Genomic DNA, 24,037 nt, shown 5'->3' with positions numbered 1-24,037 from the left:
ATTCAACCTGCCTCTACCAATTTGGCAGCTTGTTCCAAATGTACACCAACTGCTGTGTGGTGGGAAAAAATCTTGACTCTCACATCCCCTTTAAATCTTTCTCCTTCACCTCTAGTTTAGACTCCCCTGCCCTGGGGAAAACTGTGACTATTCATGAATTAGTTAGATGAATGAAACTGGTTTGTGTGGTCGATTTTCTGCTTGGAAGAAAAACTATGTCAGAGTTACTGTTAATAATGTCAGATGAGTACAGACCCAGAGCTATCAAACATTCCTCATATGATAACTCTTTCATTCCCAGAATCATCATTGTGAACCTCATCTGGACACTCTCCATTACCAGCACATCTTTTCTTAGATAAGGAGCCCAAAACTGTTCCTAAAGCAGTATTCAGGATGAGGCCTGACCAGTGCTTTATATAGTCTCAGCATCACATCTCTACTCTTGTATTCAAGACCTCTTGAAATGAATGCTGACCTTGCATTTTGCCTTCCTCACCACAGACTCAACTTCCAAGTTAGCTTTCCCTTTGCATCTCAGATTTTTGGATTCTCTCCCCGTTTAGAAAATAGTCTGTACATCATTTCCATTAGGAAAGTGCATAACCATGCATTTTCAAAATTGTATTTCATTTGCCACTTTCTTACCCATTCTCCTAATCTGTCCAAGACCTTCTGCATCCTACCTGTTTCCTCAACACTACCTGCCCCTCCACCGATCTTCGTATCATCTGCAAACTTGGCAACAAAGCCATCTATTCCACCATCTAAATCAGTGATATACAGCATAAAAAGAAGCGGTCCCAACTCCGATCCCTGCAGAACACTGCTACTCAAGGGCAGCCAACCAGACGAGGATCCTTTAATCCCAGTCGCTGCCTCCTACCAATCAGCCAATGCTCTAACTACGTTAGTAACTTTCCTGTAATAGTATGGGCTCTGAACTTGGTAAGCACCCGCACATGTGGTACCTTGTCAAAGACCTCCTGAAAGTCCAAATATACAACATCCACTGCATCTCCTTGATCTATCCTATTTGTAATCTAATCTCCTCAAAGAATTCCAGCGGGTTTCTCTAGTCCTATCTTGTCACCAAGTACTCCATAACCTCATCCGTAACAATTGCTTCCAACATCTTCCCAGCCACTGAGGTCAGACTAACTGGTCTATAATTTATTTTTCGCTGCCTTCCTCCTTTCTTAAAGAGTAGAATATGATTTGCATATGTTGGAGAGTTGGGGGTGTGAGGGAGACTTAGGGGTAGAGTGAGCATTTAGGGATATTAGAGGGAGTGGGGCCAGTGAGGGAGATTATGGGGGAGAGTGGGGCCCGTGAGGGAGATCACAAACAAGATAAACCCTGCAGATGCTGGAAATCCAGGCAATACACACAAAATGATGGAATGACTCAGCAGGCCAAGCAGCATCTATGGAAACAAGTAGAGTTTATGTTTCAGGCAGAGTCCCTTCAGCAGGACTGGAGAAATAAAAAGATGAAGAGTAGAGTTAAAAGATATGGGGAGGGGGAGACAAACACAAGCTGATAGGTGAAACCAGGAGGAGGGATGAAGTAAAGAGCCGAAAAGTGTGTTGGTGAATGAGATACAGTCCTGGGGTGGGGTGGGGGGGGGGGGAAGTCTGATAGGAGAGGACAGAAGGCCATGAAAGAAAGAAAAGGGGGGAGGAGCACCAGAGGGAGGTAATGGGCAAGGAGTTAAGGTGAGAGAGGGTAAAAGAAGATGGGGAATGGTGAGGCAGGGGGATGGGGGGTGTCATTAGCCGAGGTTCAAGAAGTTGATGTTCATGCCATCAAGTTGGAGGCTACCCAGACAGAACATAAGGTGTTGTTCCTCCAACCCGAATGTGGCCTCATTATGACCTGATGGAAGGGTACAAGATTAAGAGAGGCTTTGATCATGTGGATAGCCAAAGGCTTTTCCCCCCAGGACTGAACTAGCTAACACGAGGGAGCATAGTTTTAAGTTATGGTGGAGATGTCAGAAGCAAGTTTTCCCACACAGAGAGTGGTGGGTGCGTGGAATGCTCTGCCAGCGACGGTGGTGGAGGCAAATACAATGGGGTCACTGAAGAGACTCTTAGATAGCTACATGGAACTTAGGAAAATAGAGGGCTATGTAAATTCTAGGCAGTTTCTAGAGTAGGTTACATGGTCGACACATCATTGTGGGTAGAGGTCTGTACTGTGCTGTAGATTTCTATGTTCTATATAGTGAATAGTTACTGAAATATGCAATGGTTCAATACTAATCCCTTTTCTTATCCTGAAGAGTAAAGTAATGAGGTACTAGGATTAGAAAGTATTAGCAGGTAATTAAGGTGCCCAACTACAGAGAAAATTATTATGCTGAGAATAAAGCTAATAGAGTTAATCGCATATGAAGAGCAAGCATTGTCATCTGCATCCAAAATAACTCAAACAAGTTATAATGGCAAACCATGCAAATTTTTCCACAATGTAAATAAGATCTTTCAATTGACTTGCAACTTCAGAATTACTGATCTTTTTTTAAAAGCAGAGGAGACATTTAACCAGCAATACTTAGTACCAGTTCAAATTGCATCTCAGAGCTCTCCGTCTTAATTCTGCCTCTCTGATTGTCTCCCACCACTGCATGTGAAGAGTTTGTATGCTCCCCCTGTGACCATGTGGGTTTCCTCCGGGTGCTCCAGCTTCCTCCCGCAGTCCAAAGACGTACCAGTGGGTAGGTGAATTCATCAATGCAAGTTGTCCCGTGAATAGGCTAGAGTGAGGTTGGGGGATTCTGGGTGGCATGGCTCGAAGGTCCTACTCTGTGCTGTATCTTAATAAAAAAATAAAATATCCTTCTAATACCTAATTCTTTCTTAAGAGTAATGACTTTGAGATGCTGATATATATGCCCTTTCCTGGGAAAATGCTCTTTAATCTGCTTTTAGTATAACCTTGAACAATTGACAAAATAAGTTATTCTCTTGTTATAAAATGTTGTGGATCTTTGTTGGACTGCCCCCAACTTTCTCAATGGTGAGGAATGCAATTCTTCTTAGGCAGGTCCCTGGAGGTCATGATTTTTTCTTTATAATTCCCTAAGGCTCGGTTTGATTTTTTTTTAAATTTTCTAAACCTTTTCGTGTTTCCTTCTTTAATAAATTTATCCACTTCCCCATTCAAGGTTCCCCTACCTTGCCATCCTTGTCCTTCCTTCTGACACAACATACCTGTCTACTGTATTTCTTTATTTTCCCGTAAAGGCCTGCAAGAAGTTGAATCTTAAGGTAGTATCTGGTGACGTGTACACTCAGTGCTCACTTTATTAGGTACTCCTGTACACCTCAATAATGCGAATGTCTAATCAGCTGATCACGTGGCAGCAACTCAATGCATAAAAACAGGCAGACATGATCAAGAGGTTCAGTTGTTTTTCAGGCCTAAAATCAGAACGGGGATGAAATGTGATACAAGTGATTTTGGGAGCGGAATGCTTATGGTGACAGACAGAGTGGTTGGAGTATCTCAGAAATTGTTGATCTGGAATTTTCACATAACTCTCGAGTTAACGGAGAATGGTGCAAAGAAAAACATCCAGGGAGCAGCAGTTCTGCGGGCGAAAATCCTTTATTAATGAGAGAGCTCAGAGGAGAATGGGCAGACCGGTTCAAGCTGTCAGGAAGGCGACAGTAACTCAAATAACCACACGTTACAACAGTGGTGCGCAGAAGAGCATCGCTGGATACAGAACACACTGAACCACGAAGTGGACGTGCTACAGTAGCAGAAGACCATGCTGGTTTCAAATCCTGTGGCCATTTTATTAGGTACACCCCTGTGCCTAGTAAAGTGGTCACTGAATATATATGTACTTTGATAGTAAATTTACTTGGGACCGCCCTGGACTCTCTTCAGTTGGTCATTACACACCCTCCATATATCAGACGTGAACATGCCCCAAAATAGCTGTTCCTGCCTAATACTCGGAAAGGAATAAACAATCAGCATTTTGGGTTGAGACCTTTCATTAGCACCAACCATTCCATTATACTTTATTGTCACCAATCAATTGATACTAGAGCGTACAATCATCACAGCGATATTTGTTTCTGCGCTTCGTTCTCCCTGAAGTACAAATCGAAGTAAATATAATAAAAATTCAAATTATAAATCATAATTATAATATGAAAATAAAAATATATAAGATATAAATATATAAAAATTAGTGAGGGTTTTAGGGGACAAGCCATAGATGCTACCTGATCTGCTAAGTTTCTCCAGCATTTTGTGTGTGTTACTCTGGATCTCCAGCATCTGCAGAATCTCTTGTGTTTTTGAAAGAATTTTTTTTGTTTAAACACACAATTGTGATTGATATTTAAAACACATTGCCAGAAGCGTAAGTGAAGTCAGTTACAATCACCAAGGTATATTTAGACAGCCATTTATATAGACAAGTGGTAGAAAGATATAGACCTAGTATATAGGCAAAGGGGATGAGTATAAATGGGCAAGAAGTTCAGCTGCACACACAAAATGCTGGAGAAACTCAGCAGGTCAAGCAGTATCTATGGAAAAGAGTAAACAGTTCAAGTTTCAGGCTGAGACCCTTCTTCAGGACTGGAGAAAAAAAAAATGAGAAGTCAGAGTAAGGAGGTGGGGAAGGGGAGGAAGAGGTACAAAGTGGTAGGTGATAGGTGAAACCGGGAGGAGGCAGGGGTGAAGGAAAGAGCTGGGAAGTTGATTGATGGAAGAGATAAAGGGCTGGAGAAGGGGGAATCGGACAGGAGAGGACAGAGGCCATGGAAGAAAGGGAAGAGGGAGGTGATGGCCAGGGAAAGAGATAAAGTCAGGGAGGAGAATGGGAATGATGAAGGGTGAAGGGTGGAGGAGGGGGGAACAATTACCAGAAAATCAGTAAGTCAATGTTCATGCCATCAGGTTGGAGGCTACCCAGGTAGAATATAAGGTGTTGCTCCTCCAGCCTGTGTGTGGCCTCATCACAGCAGTTACACCCATTGTGTGTGTAAAAAAACTTTTTTTAGCATGAGCGTGATGGGTCAAAGGGCCTGTTTTTACTACTTCTAGACTCCATAAACCTGAAATAAGTAGATAGCCGAAACTGCAGGAAAATCCTATTATCTCCTTCACACACATATGCATCAAGAATTCTAGTTTTCCCTTATGTAGCTCTGCTTTTGAATATTTGTATCTATATATCCATCTTATGCTACTTCTTTCCATTTAATGCAAGTTGTATTTCTATCATGTCCTCCAAAAAGAAAGAAAGCTTGCTTTTATCTTGATATCCCTAATAAATCTAAGACACGCCAATGTGCTTCCTTGCTATTTAAATTACTGTCTTAAAGTAAAAAGCAGTCCTACAAATGGCAGTGAAAGAAATGGCATAATAATTTGTCTTGGTCTGTTTTAAGGATACATGTTGGATAAGGTTTTGAAAAGATTTCTTCCAAATTTTGATATGGCAAAAAGGAATACTTTACGTCAACCAGAAACTAAAATAAGTTTAACACTTCATGGAGGTAGGTGCTGGGGAGCACTTCGGGTCCAGTGATCACAATGCCATTAGTTTCAATATAATTATGGAGAAGGATAGGTCTGGACCCATGGTTGAGATTTTTGATTGGAGAAAGGCTAACTTTGAGGAGATGCGAAAGGATTTAGAAGGAGTGGATTGGGACAATTTGTTTTATGGGAAGGATGTAATAGAGAAATGGAGGTCATTTAAAGGTGAAATTTTGAGGGTACAGAATCTTTATGTTGCTATTAGGTTGAAAGGAAAGGTTAAAAGTTTGAGAGAGCCATGGTTTTCAAGGGATATTGGAAACTTGGTTCGGAAAAAGAGAGAGATCTACAATAAGTTTAGGCAGCATGGAGTAAATGAGGTGCTCGAGAAATATAAGGAATGCAAAAAGAATCTTAAGAAAGAAATTAGAAAAGCTAAAAGATGATATGAAGCTGCATTGGCAAGTAAGGTGAAAATAAATCCAAAAGGTTTCTGCAGTTATCTTAATAGCAAAAGGATAGTGAGGGATAAAATTTGTCCCTTAGAGAATCAGTGGACAGCTATGTGTGGAGCCAAAAGAGATGTGGGAGATTTTGAACAATTTCTTTTCTTCGATATTCACTAAGGAGAAGGATATTGAATTGTGTAAGGTAAAGGAAACAAGTAGGGTAGTTATGTAAACTATGATGATTAAAGAAGAGGAAGTACTGGTGATTTTAAAGAATATAAAAGTGGATAAGTCTCTAGGTCCTGACCGGATATTCCCTAGGACCTTGAGGGAATTTAGTGTAGAAATAGCAGGGGCTCTGACAGAAATATTTCAAATGTCATTAGAAACAGGGATGGTGCCAGAGGATTGACATATTGCTCATGTGGTTCCATTGTTTAAAAAGGGTTCTAAGAGTAAACCTAGCAATTATCAACCTATAAGTTTGATGTCAGTGGTGGGTAAATTAATGGAAAGTATTCTTAGAGATGGTATACATGATTATCTGGATAGACAGGGTCTGATTAGGAACAATCAACATAGATTTGTGCATGGACGGTCATGTTTGACAAACCTTATTGAATTTTTTGAAAAGGTTACTAGGAAAGTTAACGAGGGTAAAGCAGTGGATGTTGTCTATATGGTCTTCAGTAAGGCCTTTGACAAGGTTCCACACAGAAGTTTAGTTAGGAAGGTTCAATCGTTAGGTATTAATATTGTAGTAGTAAAATGGATTCAACAGTGGCTGGATGGGAGATGCCAGAGAGTAGTGGTGGATAACTGTTTGTCAGGTTGGAGGCCAGTGACTAGTGGTGTGCCTCAGGGATCTGTATTGGGTCCAATGTTGTTTGTCATATACATTAATGATCTGGATGATGGGGTGGTAAATTGGATTAGTAAGTGTGCAGATAATACTAAGATAGGTGGTGTTGTGGATAATGAAGTGGGTTTTCAAAGCTTGCAGAGAGATTTAGGCCAGTTAGAAGAGTGGGCTGAAAGATGGCAGATGGAGTTTAATGCTGGTAAGTTTTGGTAGGACTAATCAAAATAGGATATACATGGTAAAGAGCATTGAGGAATGCAGTAGAACAGAGTGATCTAGGAATAATGGTGCATAGTTCACTGAAGGTGGAATCTCATGTGGATAGGGTGGTGAAGAAAGCTTTTGGTATGCTGGCCTTTATAAATCAGAGCATTGAGGATAGGAGTTGGGATGTAATGTTAAAAATTGTACAAGGCATTGGTGAGGCCAAATTTGGAGTATTGTGTACAGTTCTGGTCACAGAATTATAGGAAAGATGTTAACAAATTAGAGAGTACAGAGGAGATTTACTAGAAGTTTACCTGGGTTTCAGCACCTAAATTACAGAGAAAGGTTGAACAAGTTAGGTCTTTATTCTTTGGAGCGTAGAAGGTTGATGGGGGGGGGGGGACTTGATAGAGGTATTTAAAATTATGAGGGGGATAAATAGAGTTGACATTGATAGGCTTTTTCCATTGAGAGTAAGGGAGATTCAAACAAGAGGACATGAGTCGAGAGTAAGGGGGCAAAAGTTTAGGGGTAACACAAGGAGGAACTTCTTTACTCAGAGAGTGGTAGCTGTGTGGAATGAGCTTCCAGTAGAAGTGGTAGAGGCAGGTTCGATATTGTCATTTTAAAAAGAAATTGGATTGGTATATGGACAGGAAAGGAATGGAGGGTTAAGGGCTGAGTGCAGGTTGGTGGGTCTAGGTGAGAGTAAGCGTTCGGCACGGACTAGAAGGGCCAAGACGGCCTGTTTCCTGCTGTAATTGTTATATGGAAACACTTCTAACAAAGCAACAACCTTGACAGCCCAGATAATTTAACAGGTCAGGTAATGTGTAGGAGGTGAGGAATTGCCAGTGCTTTGTCTTGAAGCCCTGCGTCAGCCCTAAATTTATAAAACATTAGTTAAGCACAGCTGGAATATTTGTACATTCCTAGTCGCACACATTAGGAAAGACGCGATTGCACTGGAGAGAGTGCAGAGAAAATTCACTAAAATTTGAATTACCTTAAAATGTATTAAAGTAGATAAATACCCAGAGTCTGACATACTCAGACATTGTGGGAAGCTAGTGAAGAGATTGCAGAGGCCCTTGCAGAAATTGTTTGCTTCATCTTTGGGCACAGGTGAGGTTCTGGGGTACTGGAGCACCAGTGTTTAAAAGGTGTAGCAAAAACAAGTCAGAAAATTACAGGCCGGTGAGTCTGTCATCAGTGGTGCGGATTCTGTGCAACAGGATCTACCAACCCTTGGAGAGATGGCATCCGATTCGGGACAATCAGCAAACCTTTATGCAGGAAAAGCGAAGGTCAGTTTACTGTACTAGGGAACTGTTCAACAGTCTTACAGTAGCAGGGTAGAAGTTGTCCCTGAGCCTCTGTACCTTCAGGCTTTTGTATCTTCTGCCCGATGGGAAGGGAATGAAGAGAAAATGTGATAAAATGATGCTTGGATGGCATGTAATAATAAACCGATTTTCCATGTTTCAAGTCCAATTGAGTTTAGTTATAAGAGGAAGTTCCTGACTCTCCCTCTCTGGAATGAAAGCTGTGAATGGCCAGCTCACTGAGGAAGTGCAGTGTATCAGAATCCTGATGGTTCAGCAGCTGGTTTCCTCCTTGGAGTATGCAAGATGTGGGCCCAGGGCCAGAGTCTGCCATGGATGGAAATCGGGGTGGGGAATCCCATAGATCAGCAATCAGGGTAGTTTTGTGGCCAGACCTCGGATCAGGAATGCATGTACATTTCCTGTTCTTTTTAAACTCAGTGTTCACAGGAAAACTTATTATACCACAACACATTGTGTTAAAAGAAAAAGATGAAATTGAGGTGTGTTTGGTGGTGTAATAGACAGTAGTCTAGACAATCCACTTGTACAGTACTAAAAGTTTCAGGGATGCCAGATTGTCAGAGTTTCACCAAAGATGGATTTCTGGACAGATAGGGTTTGAAAAGAGAGCAGTTGTTACTGCGCTGGGATAATATCAAAGGATAATAGAACAGGCTACAGGAGCCAAACGGGGGCAGCTTGCTGTCCCTTGTGTTGTGTTTCTGTTTCTAGATCAGCATCTTTCAATCAAAAAGCTGTGCAACTGAAAAATTGATCTTTGCGTACATGTGGCAGAAAAGCTATATGCATTTGAATTGATGGTCTATAATTGCGTCAAGTTCTGGGTGGAAGGGCGACGATTGGAGAGGCTACCACAGGGTCATGAGTGGTCAGACACGTGTAAGGCCCAAGGCCGCCAATAGTAAGGTGGGTGCGAACACGAAGAACACAACATGAGTGAGTATGTAAGTAATAGACAGTGTAAAATCTGATACCCCGTAACAGAGAAGAAAGCCTGATTCACAGCTGCTTTGGTGTGTGGATCTCGTTTGCACAAAAAGTTTTAAATGTGAGCACTGTACAGCATACAGACCTTGGAACAAAAGTCTATGGTACCAGCACACAAACTTAACGCAGTTTATGATGAAATTTCATTGCGTAAGTATACAGGAAGTCTAATGCAATGCCACAGAACTTCTATCAGAATCAGGTTTATTATCACCTGCATGTGACGTGAAATTTGTTAACCTAGCAGCAGCAGTTCAATGCAATACATAATCTAGCAGAGAGAGAGAAAAAATAAGTAAAATAAAACATAATAAATAAACAAGTAAATCAATGTATATTGAATAGATTATTTAAAAATGTGCAAAATCAGAAATACTGGATATTAAAAAAGTGAGGTAGTGTCCAAAGCTTCAAAGTCCATTTAGGAATCGGATGGCAGAGGGGAAGAAGCTGTTCCTGAATCACTGAGTGTGCGTATTCTTTAAGTTTTTTTAAACCAAAATCTAAAGAATAATTCGGAAGATTTTGTGAATAGCAATCTAACTTACACTTCAAGGAAAAGCTGCCTTAAAATTAACAAATCTTCCAGAATGGACTGTTGGGTAAATTCACTTTGTAAGGTCTTGTATATTAAGAAGCTGATGGTATAAAGAGGTGGTATCAAAGCTAGCTTTGTTCAATCAGCAAAATCATGCTCCAGATTCAGTTTGTTAAAACACTGAAAACATTTTAAAAGCATTCCCTTTCTGAATACTTCTAAAAGATGTAAAAATGGTTTTAAAATGTAAGCACATTTAAATGAGATGAAAGACAAAAAATACTTGGAAAAAAACTAAAATATCTACAGCACTTCCAATTTCAAACACCTTCAACACTTAAAATGATTTAAATTAGCAAGCTGCTGGAGGTTTACGTGTAGAAAAAATGGCAAGATTTGAAAGAGTAGTTCTAAGTCTTAAATCATTTATTTCCATTGAAATCAGTGAGAAAATATCTCACTGATATGGTGATCTGGTGATGCATACTGTCCAGGCAAGTTCTTACTGTAAGTGATGTTCCTCATTGAACACCCTAGTGACTCCAATGCTGGAAGGCAGTTTGATGGCTCTATCTGCTTGGATTTTGGACACAGATACGCAGAAATCCAAGTGTTAGCATCAGTTTTGCAGAGGAATGACTTTATTTGCTGCAAGTTTCATCATCACTATTCTGCAAAAGAGGTGCTTTCTAGACTCTTACGTTAAACGCTCAATAATATTTCCAAGTTTTGTAGCTGCTCTAACAATAAAAGAGATGTTGCCATTTTCCAGAGATATTATTTTTAGAATTGATGAGGAGTACCAATATAATACAGAAAATAATTCTCATAGAAAGCAATTCCTCAGGTTTAATACACTTTACAGTACAATTATAATGCTTACCTGTACTGAAAGGTTAAATTAGTAACTTTAGTTCTTATTTGATCTTTATCTCGGTTTATCCCAGTGGCTTCATAAAATTCTTCAGCTATCTTTTCGTATACTTTAGCATTTCTCTTGGCTGTTCGAAGATCTGATAAATACTCATTCCATATACGTATCAGAACACTTGTTTCAACCTCAGTCCAGTTGCTTGATCGCTTTGGTTTGTCTATTTGAGCAGCTGATCTATTGCTGCCACTGTTACAAGCTGCCATTTTGGAAATACATCAGCGTATCCGTGAGGAGAAGCTTTAAACATCTTATCTCAGAGTTCATGACTGATGGCTAATTGAAAAGCTTTTAAATTCTGGCAAGCATTTCTAAAACCCTTTTAGAACACATTCAAAAGGTTTTAGATAAAAGGATTGATGATAGATGACTAACATAATTTCTTTCAAGTAAAAGCTTTTGGATGAATGCTTCTAGAGTGTAACCGCCTGAAAAGGGTGCAGGATTTTGGCATTCCACTCTGTATTTAAATACTTAAAGCTTTTTCAGCTGGTGTCTGTTAGCTCTTGATGTAAAGTGCCTGTTGCCAGGGTAACATTGTATCAGTGATGGTCTAACACTGATGATGCTACTTTGCTTAAAAGCTTTTAATTGTTTCCCTTCATGAAATGAAGGTCGCTCTTAAATTCTAAAAGCTTTCAGTTGAAACGGTTGAATTAGCCATCTGTCAGAAGTGTAATTGGTGTAATTAAGAGATGAAATCCTGAAATACATTTATTCCACGTGACTAGCTACATTGTGCTCAGTTTTAGTCAGATCAATGGAACTTAATTTCAGAGAATACTAACATCATGGTATGAAAAACAGTAAATCAGTTTTACTGTTTGCCTGGTGCATTGAAAATATCATATAGATTTTTGATTCTAATTGCAAGTTGACATATTCCTTCTGGGTGATTTTGACACCTGAGCGGGTTCTAATGAAAAATTGCAGCAACTGTTTTATTGTAAACAATTTCAAAGGTTGAAAGGCTAATTTTATTGTCAAGTTATGCATGTACAAATCAACTCTGATATTTGTCTTCTCCGGATAGCCATGAATTATATAAAAACCGTGAGAGTTGTTGATAGGAAAGACATCAACCACCGCCCCCCCTGCCACACAAAAAAGAAATGGAATCAAAACTTGCAAACCCCAGTCCCTCCACCCCCTCCCTTGTACAAAAAAAATAACAGATCGCCCACATGGAAAATGACAGCTGGAACGTGGCATTTTTTCGGCTTTTGGATTGTATTCATTAGAGTGCAGAAGAATGAGAGGGGATCTCATAGAAACATTTCGAATGTTGAAAGGGTTGGACAGAGTAGATGTGGAAAGGCTGGTTCCCTTGGTGGGTGAGTCCAGGACAAGAGGTCACAGTCTTAAAATTAGAGGGTACCCATTTAAAACAGAGATGAGGAGAATTTTTTTTAGCCGGAGGGTCGTGGATTTATGGAATTCGTTGCCACATATAGCTGTGGAGGCCCAATCATTGATGGTTTTTAAGGAGGGGATTGACAGGGTACCAAGGGATATCAGTCAGGGTATCAAAGGATATGGAAAAAAAAGCCGGAAATTGGAACTATACGGAAGAATAGTTTAGTTTATGGTGGAGTGGCGGGACAGACTCAATGGGCCGAATGGCCTACTTCTGCTCCTTTGTCTTGTGATCTTGTGAACATTAAAACCCCAAATCCACAACCCCCTCCCTCACAAAAACAAACAGCAACAAAGGTATCCAACCTCAACTTACATCACAATATGTGACATGGTAAATTATGGAGATATTTTCTAAGACATAAAACTGCTCCATGTAAAATGCCAGCAGCAACTGCTCTTCATTTAGTCTATTAGGATGTGTCATTGTGTGTGTATTTGTGAACTGCTGTAAAAGAAAATTATATAAGCTTTATATTTTCACAGTATCAACTATCCACTGGTATCATATCTTTTGCATTGCAAATACTCTACAGGCAATGAAATACTAGAAATGCACATTCCAAGCTTCCATAAATAAAAATAATAATCACATGATCTATTTTAGTGATGTTGCTTACGAGGTGATTATCAGGCACAGGGCACAGGGGAGTTATTCTTTTCCCACGTTTGAAGTTGTGCCATGGGATCTGGTAAAACCATCTCATTCATGCTGCCCCCCTGGAATTGCTTAAACTACACTGGTATGCCAGCCTCGATCTCCAGTGCAGTCCAAGCCATACTAAGGGGTCAGATCTTTGCAGAGTGGAACTTGAACTTGAAACCCTCAACTTGACATTAGGAAGGCTGCTAATCGGGCTGCAAGCGAAAGGGCAGAAGTTACAGAGCACAAGAAAATGGAGACACGAGAGACTGCAGATGCAGGAGCTTGGAGCAATAAGCAAACTGCTGGAGGAATTTAGTGGGTCATGCTGGGGTGGAAATAGACAATCAACGTTTCTGGTTGAAACTCAGCTGCCTGACACGCTGGGTTCTTCCAGCAGATTAGAAGCACAAGAGCTTCTGCAAATACTGGAAATCCAGAGTAACATATTAAAAAAAAATGTTGCAGGAAATCAGCAGGCCAGACAGCATCTACTGAGAGGAAGAAATATTTGACATTTAGGGCCAAGACCCAACATGATGCTTGTTTATTCCTCTCCATTATAATGCTGCCTAATCCGCTGAATTCCTCCAGAATTTTATTGTGTCTTCCAGATAATCGTTTGCTGCACCCTGAAGACTCCTTCTTATCTACCTAAACTAAATGGAAGAAGAGCAGAGTATAAAAAGGTGGAGGGACAGGGTGGCAAGAGCTGTAAGTAATAGGTGGATCCAGGTGCAGAGAGATGATAGATACAGGCTGGGAGAAGATAGGTAGAGGCAACAAAAGGCTGCAGATTATGGAATCTGGCAGGAGAGGAAACATGGAACCAGATAAGGGAGGTGGGGTAGGCATGTGGGACAGTTGGATAAGGGAATAATAGTGGGAAGGGGAAATAGGTGATGGGTAAATAGAGTGGGTGGAGAAGAGGAAAGAAACTGGGTGAAGAGAGCTAGCGTGGGTGTGGGAAGAAGTGGCTGGATCAGGAAGTGTTAAAGGAGTCAGTCACGGAGTCACACAGCATGGAAACAGGTTCTTCGTCCTGACTGTGCCTCTCGTGATCTACCAGGTCCCTCCTCAACCTCCTATGATCCAGGGAATAAAGTCCTAGTCTATGTAACCTCTCTTTGTAACTCAGTCCACCAAGTCCAGGCAACATCGAGGTAAATCTTTTCTTGTACTCTTTCCAGATTAATAACATCTTTCCTATAAAAGTGCTGCCAACATTGTATACAATATTCCAAATGGCCACACCAATTACTGATATAAGTGCGACATAACTTTCTAACTCCTACACTTTATGCTCTGACTGATGGAGGTCAGCATGTCAAATGCCTTGTTGACAACTCTATCTAACTATGCTCTTGCAATCCTAAGTTGCTCTGCTCCATAACACTTCCCAGGCCCTAACATTCACTGTACAAATCCTACCCTGGTTTGATCTCCCAAAATCCAATTCCTCACACTTATTTGGAGTGAAGGTCATTTGCCAATCCTCATCCCACTGATCAAGAAACCACCTGTAACTTTTCATAGCAACCTATTTTAATGTCATTCACAGACTTACTAACAAGGCCTTGTACATTCACATCTAAATCATTTACATAAGTTACAGCCAACAAGAGAGGTAGCAGAAACAAGAGAAAGTCTGCAGATGCTGGAAATCTGAGCAACACACACAAAATGCTGGAGCAACTCAGTAGGCCAGCCAGCATCGATGGAAAAATGGTCAGTTGACGTTTCGGGCCAAAACCCTTTGGGAGGTCTGGAGAAGAAATGCTGAGGAGTAAATTTAAAAGATGGGGGAAAGGGAGGGGGAAACACCAGGTGATAGGTGATACCTGGAGGGAAGGGATGAAGTAAAGAGCTGGGAAGTTGGTTGGGGAAAGTGACAGAAGACCGTGGAAGAAAGAAAAAAATGGGGAGGAACACCAGAGGGAGGAGCAAGGAGGTAAGGTGAGAGAGGGAAAAGGGTATGGGAAATGGAGAAGGGTGATGGTGGGGGACATTACTGGAATTTTGAGAAATCAATGTTCATGCCATCAGGTTGGAGGCTACCCAAATGGAATATAAGGTGTTGTTCCTCCAACCTCAGTGTGGCCTCATCCTGACAGTGGAGGAGGCCATATTGGAATGGAAATGGGAAGTGGAATTAAAATGGGTGACCACCAGAAGATTCTGTTTGTTCTGGCAGACGGAGCGTAGGTGCTTGGTGAAACAGTCTCTGAATCTGCGTTAGCTTTCACCACTATTCAAGAGGCCACACCGGGAGCACTGGACACAGTACATGACCCCAACAGACTCACAGGTGAAGTGTTGCCTCACTGAAAGGACTGCTTAAGACCCTGAATGGTAGTGAGGGAGGAGGTGTAGGGTCAGGTGTAGCACTCGTAGCAGGCAGCTGCAAGAGAGACAGCAGTTTGCCTGAAATTGGGGAATTCAATGTTCATGCCATCAAGTTGGAGACTACCTGGGCGAATATGAAGGATTGTTTCTATGGTGTGCATCTAACGTCACCCTGCTGTGGTGGGTGGCTGAGGACAGACAGGGTGGTTTGGGAATGAGAAGGAGAATTAAAATGGTTGGCAACCAGGAGCCCCAGGAAGTTATAGCGGACAGAGTGCAGATGCTTGGCTCACATGTCACCAGGGTTAGGCCACCTAGCCGCTCCAACCTGCCTGGCCCTTCAACGCAGTCATGCCTGATCTATCCCAGACCTCAGTTTTCTTTTAAATTCCGACAATCATTCTTTTTTTTTTCCCAATGTCTCCAGTGATCTGATTACCGCAGCCTTCGGGGGAATGAATTCCAGAGACCTATTCCAGAGAAATGTATCTGCAAAGAGCATAAGTGGGTTTAGAAATGATAAGAACCCACTTTCCTTTAGCTGCTTATTATCAATTGAGAGGAGTTCTGAGAATTGGCGCTCCTGTCCATGTCAGAGAAGATTTACTCACTGAAATGGATTGGTGTGTGGGTCACCTTGGGCAGACAGGCATTTTATCCCCTAGAGCACAGAAAAATTAGAATGAATGGATAAAACAAAGGTCATGAGGGTGCTGAATAGACAGATCTGCTGAGAACATTTTCTCTTCTGGGCGGATCTGGAAGTAGGGATCATTTTGTAAAAGATATGCTTTGCTGATTTAACGCATCTGAGGTGAGTCCATTCTCTTCCTCAAAGGACAAAGGAAGAAAATTACTCAAATATGTTTAAGGCTGAGGCAGATAGAAACATAAGGAGCAAGGATGCAAAGATGAAAATGTAGAGGTTGATGGTTTAATGCAGAGGTTCACACTGCAGTCCTGATCTTACTAACTGGAAGAGTAGCCTTGAAGTCATTAGACTACACCTCTGGGCCTCTTTCTGCAATTGGGTCCTCACCCCCCTCACTCATCATAGATTGAAAACCTCAACTCCTCCTCACTGAGCATCAACACAGGTGCACCTCAGGTTTATGTGAGGTGATAACACTACGGTTTGTTGGCAGAATCACAGCTGGTGACAAGGAGGCCTTTGGTAGTGAGATAGGTCAACTGAATGGTGTCATAACAGCCTTGCACTCAACATCAGTAATGTCAAGGAAATAGTTCTGGACTTAAGAGAGAGAAATTCAGACAAACACACACTGCGCTCTTTTAAGCATCCGCGGTAGAAAGGACGAGCATCTTCAAGATCCTGGGTGTCAGCATCTCAGAGGACCTATTCTGGGCCCAACACATCGTTGCAACCATGAAGCAGACATACCAGCATCTTTACTTTCTTAGACGTTAACAGAGATTCAGCATGTCATTGATGACTTTGACAAAGTTGTAGATGCACAGCGGAAAGAATTCTGACCGCATCATGGCCTGGTATAGAAATTCCAATGCACAGGAGGCTACAGTGAGTAATTAACTCAGTCAGATTTATCATGGGTGCAGTTCTCCCAGCCATCAAGGATATCATCAAGAGATGTTGTCTTCAGGAAGGTGGGATCCAGATCATAATCTCTTCCCATTGCTACCTTCAGGCAGGGGGTACAGGACCCTGAAGACCCACACCTCAAGGCTCAACAACAGCTTCTTCCTCAATACCACTGGGTTCTTGAACCGATGTGAAAAACCTTCGACTATACTTTTTTTGCACTAATGTCATTATATCTATTTTAGTTAATATAGTTGTGTAGGTTTTATATAATTTATGTCAATGCTAACTTATGTTTGTCATGTTTGTAATGTACTGAGAAACCTTGCTGCTGCAAGAAGCTAATTTTCATGGTATTTATAGGTGTATGGCATTATGCAGCTGTAATAAACTTGAACTTGAAACTTGATGTACAAATCTTTGCTCCTATTTTGTTTGTAAACTTCAAAGATTATCAGACAGGAGCATTGTATCTGCAGGTCACTGTCTCTCAAGTAGAGTGATACTGACCCCAGGGCCAGACGGGATGTATCCTAGGTTACTATAGGTAAGGGATGGGGAGAGATTTCTGTGCTTTTGATGCTCATCTTTGCATCCTCTCTGGCCACAGGAGCAGTACCAGAAGATAAGAGGGTGGTAAATGTTACTCCTCTGTTCAAGGTAGGTAATAAGTTTCATCCCAGAATTAGAGACCAGCGAGTCAGAGGTGGGCAGACTATTGGAGTGGATTCCTGGAGACAGGATTTTCAGGCATTTGGAGAAGCATCCTGTGATGGAACATTGTGAATACCAGCATTTGGCTAGCATTTGCAAACTATAAAAATTGTTGCGATTTTCATTAAACATCCAGCGGCCACTTTATTAGGTACATCTGTACACCTGCTCGTTAATGCAAATATCTAATCAGCCAATCATGTGGCAGCAACTCATTGCATAGAAGTATGCAGACATGGTCAAGAGGTTCAGTTGTTGTTCAGACCAAACATCAGAATGAGGAAGAAATGTGACCTAAGTGACTTTGACCCTGGAATGATTGTCGGTTCCAGACAGTGTGGTTTGAGTATCTCAGAAACTGCTGATGTCCTGGAATGTTTATGCAAAACAGTCTCTAGAGTTTACAAAGAATGGTGTGAAAAACAAAAATCATCTAGAGAGTTGCAATTCTGTGGGTGAAAATGCCTTGTTAATGAGAGAGATCAGAGGCGAATGGACAGACTGGTTCAAGCTGACAGGAAGGTGTCAGTAACTCAAATAACCACATGTTACAACAGTGGTGTCCAGAAGAACATCTCTGAATGCACAACATGTTGAACCTCCAGGTGGACGGGTTACGGCAGCAGAAGACCACAAACATTCACTCAGTGGCCACTTTATTAGGTACAGGCAGTGTCTAATAAAAGTATCCACTGAGTGTATAATGATAGCAAACAAAATCTACATCATTGTATCTACACTATCAACATAAACTGTTGCCAGTGACCAAAGACTTAAATATAAACACGTTACAATTCTTGTTCTTCGCAGTCAGTGAAAGAATGTTCACCTTCCGCCAACAGGGAAACCCAATGTCGTCATTTAATTCATTTATTTTAATTCTGGTTATAGAAACAATAGTGCAAAATTTGCAGGTGGCGGATCATGAACATAAGTTGCTTTCCTGTGCCGTTGTGAGGTTTGTGAGATGAGCATTAAAAACTACAGAACATATAATTAATTATGTTTGCTATTATCATTTATAAGTGTTATAGGTAACTTGTGCATTGCTTAGTTTCCATTTCATTCGAAGTACAATAGTCATTAAAGTTGATTTTCTTTATTATCCTCAGAAGAACTAGATTCCTGACTTGTTGACTTGTTTAATTGATTCCACTCAGGAATGCGAGGTTCTACTCCACTGGATGTTGCAGCCGCCTCGTGCATTGACAACAATGAACTTGCCCTCGCTCTGCGGGAACCAGATTTGGAAAAGGTAACAAAACTGGAATGGAACCCTTGCATTTTTATCCAGTATTAGTTACTGAAGTTAAACCTCACAGAGTTCTAGAAGGAAATGAAAATAATGAATAGTTCTACATGGGATTCCATCCTATAAATTATAAATGGCAAGGAATTTGACTCAAGGTTTTTGGTGTATTTGTTTGTTTATTTATTATTCACGCTTTTTGTATTTGTTCAGATTCTCTTATTTTGTTCTTTGATTGTCAGTCTTTGTGTGTAGTTTTTCTTTGACTCTGTTGTATTTCTATGTTCTACTGTGAATGCCTGCAAGAAAATGAATTTCAGGATAGTATAAATTTACTTTTGACTCGAACTTTGTAATTTGTTGTGCTTAACACAATGCCAAATCTGAAATCTACTGCATTTTGCATTAAAACTGATACAATATATGAACAAAATAATATCACTTTTCATTGAAAAAAGTAACTCTTCCCCACAATAGTTCATGGGCTGCAGATTGGAATGTAGCACTGTGCATGCTGCTTCTTTTAATAAAGTATTAATATTATTAATTTATTAATAATTTTAATAAATTAAGTTTATTAATTTGCTGCTTTTCACCAAGAAGGGCCGATGTTTTCTCTGCAATATCTGGTATTAAGTGTTTCACCCTGGCGTATATAACAATAAACTAATCTGAATCTGAAGTAAATGGATCAGGTGTTCTCAGTTTTGAAGAGAAAAGAAGCGTATTTAAGAGGACAAATCAGACTTTTGGAATCGGCAGGTTTACTTTTCTCTGGCTGAAGTGATCAGAAAAAAAACCTGTGTGCAGTTGTCTTTTACATACACACAAAATTATTGGAAGCTAGAAGCAAGGGGTAGGATATGTGGTCCTGCCGCTTAATGTGATCATCACTGATCTATCCCAGACCTCAACTCCTGCTCTGTTCCAGATTCCAATAGACCTGATCCCTTATTTTTTTCAAAAATGTATCTACCGCCACTTTAAATACCTCTAATGATCTAGCCCCCACAACCCTGCGGGGGGGGGGGGAGGAATTTGCAGAGATTCATTGCCCTCTGTGCTTCATGCTTCTTCATGTTTCAGTTTCAAATAACTAGCCCCTTATCTTGAAACTGTGTTTCCTTGCTCAAAGCAGCTTGACATCAGCCCTGTCATGTCCCCTCAGGGTCCTATATGCTTCAGGTTGTGCCTGGGTTTAGTTCATGTCATCTGACCTGCAGAGGAATTTGGAGTGGGTGGGAAAAGATCCAGTTTTGTGGTCCATTTTGGTATCAATTATGTAGATAAACAAGCAAAGAGCTTCTGCTGAGAGAATTATGAGCATCTAGGGACTAAATTAAAAAGCAATAATAAAAGTCAATAATCTCCGGATTACTACCCGAACCACATGCAAGTTGGCACAGTGTCAATAAGATTGCTTCATCAGCGGGCTACAGTCAGTACAAGAGGCCACTCATTGGTGATGCAGCATATGGTTTAAAAAGAGCTCCGGTGCCTTAGGCTTTTCTTGGTGGCCTGCAATCAGCATAAGAGGTTGTTCGTTGGTGACACAGCACAAAGTTTAAAAAGAGCTCAGGTGTTCACGGCTCTTTTCGATGGGCTGCAAATCAGCGTAAGAAGTTGTTTGTTGGTGATGCTGTGAGTTGTTTAAAAAGAGCTCCAGTGCTTTTGGCTCTGGGCCAATAAAAAGAAAGGCTGTGTAGGCGGAGTGGCTATTGTTGGAGCGGGCCATATTTGAGTGGCTCAACAGGCTTGGCCAAGCACAGATGCAGGGTCTAAGTAAGTAAATAAGAAAGTTTCTAGTAAGCTTTTTTCTTCTGCTCGTACATAGCTAGTACATAAGAATAGATCCAGGGGTATTGGTATGTTCTTTGTGTGAGACAGGGAGCACTTGGAGACCTCGTCTCCCTGATAACTACATCTGAGGTGCATCGAGCTGCAGCTCCTTATTAATCGGAATCAGAATTAATTTATTGTGAGTATATGAAACATACCAGAATCAATTGTGCTTCAGTGCCAAGCATAAAGCTCAAGACAATACCATTACAGACAACACATTAGCAAAATCAACAAGATACTAGTGCAAACAGCCCTGAGCAATCGACAATTAGCATAACGGTCACATGCACAAACGTCAATAATCAAACTTAAATAAATGTGAACATATGAACAGACTAAGTAATTATCAACAGAACAAGGAGAGAAGAAAAGAACATTTAACAGATATTGTCAAGGGATATTTAGGGCATTACATCTGAATGAGTTCTGTTGAGAAAATAGATAGCTACAGGGAAGAATATTTTGGAAATGACTTCAGGAGGGCACAGAGTGACCACTCCCCACTGAACATTGACGGCTCCTCGGTAGAGATCATAAAGAGCACCAAATTTCTTGGTGTTCACCTGACGGAGAATCTCACCTGGTCCCTCAACACCAGCTCCATAAAAAGAAAGCCCAGCAGCGTCTCTACTTTCTACGAAGGCTGAGGAAACTCCATCTCCCACCCCCCATCCTCATCCCCATCCTCATCACATTGTATTGAGAGCATCCTGAGCAGCTGCATCACTGCCTGGTTCGGAAATTGCACCATCTCGGATCGCAAGACCCTGCAGCGGATGGTGATGTCAGCTGAGAAGATCATCGGGGCTCTCTCTTCCCGCCATTACAGACATTGACACCACACGCTGCACCTGCAAAGGAAACAGCATTATGAAGGACCCCATGCACCCCTCATACAATCTCTTCTCCCTCCTGCCGTCTGGGAAAAGGCTCTGAAGCATTCGGGCTCTCACGACCAGACTCTGTAACAGTTTCTTCCCCCAAGCTATCAGACTCCCCAATACTCAGAGCCTAAACTGACACCTTGCCCTATTGTCCTGTTTATTATTTATTGTAATGCCTGCACTGTTTTTGTGTACTTTATGTAGTCCTGGGTAGGTCTGTAGTCTAGTGTAGCTTTCTCCGTGTTGTTTTTTTACAAAGTTCAGTCTAGTTATTGTACTGTGTCATGTAACACCATGGTCCTGAAAAACGTTGTCTCATTTTTACTATGTACTGTACCAGCAGTTATAGTCGAAATAAAAGTGATTTGACTTGTAGTGCCTGTGGTGATGGTCTTGTAGTGTCCCGCTGATGGCATTTTGGTGAATAGGTGAATGCTAGGGTGGGTGGAGTCAGGAGTAATTTTTCAAGCTCCTTTCTTCACTCTGGTGATGGACAGGGCTTTTGATGTTGGCAGCTGACAGCCAGTGAGTGGACGCTCTCTGCAACCTGGACAGAGAGAGTGGAGGCAGCAGGGAGCGAAACGGTGATAGAGGTGGTCACAACACTCCCAATGCTGGCTGAGTAAAAATTCATCAGGGTGTGACCTGAGATGTGACGTTTCCTAAGCTGGTGTAGGAAGAGCAATTTCTGCTGGGCTTTCCTGGGTGTGAGCGTAAAGTGCTAGACCCGCTTCAATGGTAGACCCAGGAATTTGAATGACTCAACCACAAACTCGGTCTGACCATTCATTTCCGGGGGTGGGGGGGGTTGCAGGTAGGGTCTTGTCGGTGAAAGTCAATCCTCATTTCCACTGTCTTGATAGCATTAAGCTCCACACCATGCTATAGAACAGTCTACCTCCCTTCAGAAGCAGGTCACATCATTATTACAGATGAGACTAACTGCACCCGTATCATCCACAAACTTTAGGATTTTAATGGATTTGTCTGTGGAGGTGCTGTCATTCGTATAAAGTGAAAGAAAGGGGTGAAAAGAAAGGGGATTGAACGAGTAGGAGCCTAGCCTTGCGTACTGTTTACTTCCTGTCATGAAGTTGGTAATCCATTGACAGATACTGTAAGATACAGCTAGCTGGGTCAGCTTACTGTGGAGCAATTCCAGAACAATAGTGTCGAAGCCAGAGCTAAAATTCACAAACAAGATCATCAGGTAGGTGTTGGGGAGTTCAAAGGTTAAAGACTGTAATGAAGGCACAAGTTAACTGTTAAAAAAAACGGTATCCTCAACTGAGTGATTTGCTCAAGCAAGCTGTAGCAGGTCAAGAAGAAGATCAGTGACGGAATTAAGATAAGTCACCAAAGACAAAGGTTTTCATAACTACTAAATTCAGAGTGACTGGCCTATAATCATTAAGTCCAGTGATCTTGTCTTTCTTGGGAACTGGAATGAAGTAGAAACTTAGAGTCCAGAACACTGCATAATTGTGGGGAATTATTAAAAACCTCAGAGAAGACAAGTGCTAGCTACTCCACATAGTGCCTTAGAGTACCAGCTGAGACACCATCAGAGCCTGCAGCTTTCCTAATGTTGTGTTTTCCCAAACAGTTTGCAAATGTCTTCTTGATTCACAGAAAGTATAGGGTGGGATGGAAGGAAGGGTAAGAGGGGGAGGAGGCTGAAGAAGGTGAATGTGGTTGGGGTGAAGGGGGGATGGTGAAGGGGAGTGGTTGTGAAAGGAAGGTGGTAGGAGCTCAGCATATCACGGTCAAAGGAAGTGAGAAGAGATAGATGTTGATGTTTTTATCAAATCAGCAATAAAACTGATTACGCTGATTGGCCAAGGTGTTGGCAGTGGGGTGGGGGGAGAAACTTGGTACCACTTCTGTTTGAAGTTGGTAAGACCTTGCAGGGAACTCCAGACTGCCTGGCTAATGTTGTTAAAGTCTCTTTCTCGCCAATCCTTGTAAATGGCTTTCGCCATTTTGCAGTGCTTTATTCCTCTCAGTTTCCAGACCTGTAGGCATCACCCTTTGCAGATCTGAAAGTCCTCAACTCCTTGGTGTCGTTGTTATACCCCACAATGATCTTTTTAGGAAGACACATATCTTCACAGAAAGATATGTAGGATGTTACATTGTCAGCATATTCATCTAAACTGCTACACCAACCTTCCATGGCTTTCCAATCCGTGCAGCCTAAGCAACCTTCCAATAGCCTTAGGAGTCCATCGACATCTGATGGTCCTGGTTGGTTTAGACTGTTTCAATTTGCGTTTGATCAGAATTGCCAAGGGGTGCCTGGAAAAATGACGGAATGCCCTTCAATGTTGGTGCATAAGCGGTCCAAAGTTCTGTCTTCTAATGTAGGGCAGCTAATTCATATGGTGGTATTTGGGCAGATCTTGTTTCATGTTGCAATGATTAAATGACAGTATTGAGAAATTTGTTTTCCAAATCATAAATGATATTAACCAACACCCGTTGTGCAGGCTGAGCGTTCACATGAGGGAGACTGTAAATACCAAACAGTTAAGGAACTGGAGCT

The 24,037-nt window shown here is 41.4% G+C and overlaps 1 protein-coding gene across 1 annotated transcript in view; it reads left to right on the top strand.

The window, feature by feature from the left end:
• LOC132381739 (ryanodine receptor 1-like) overlaps positions 1-24,037 on the top strand; it is a 500,293-nt gene that overhangs the window by 190,941 nt on the left and 285,315 nt on the right. Inside the window, exon 43 of the mRNA XM_059951310.1 lies at positions 18,678-18,772. Within this exon, the coding sequence (XP_059807293.1) occupies positions 18,678-18,772 (95 nt within the window). The remainder of the gene's footprint in view (positions 1-18,677; positions 18,773-24,037) is intronic.

The sequence above is a fragment of the Hypanus sabinus genome, chromosome 26 (assembly GCF_030144855.1).
Source record: "Hypanus sabinus isolate sHypSab1 chromosome 26, sHypSab1.hap1, whole genome shotgun sequence".
NCBI lineage: Eukaryota > Metazoa > Chordata > Chondrichthyes > Myliobatiformes > Dasyatidae > Hypanus > Hypanus sabinus.
Note: the sequence above shows the minus strand (reverse complement) of the source record. Positions and strands in the feature narration are given on the sequence as shown.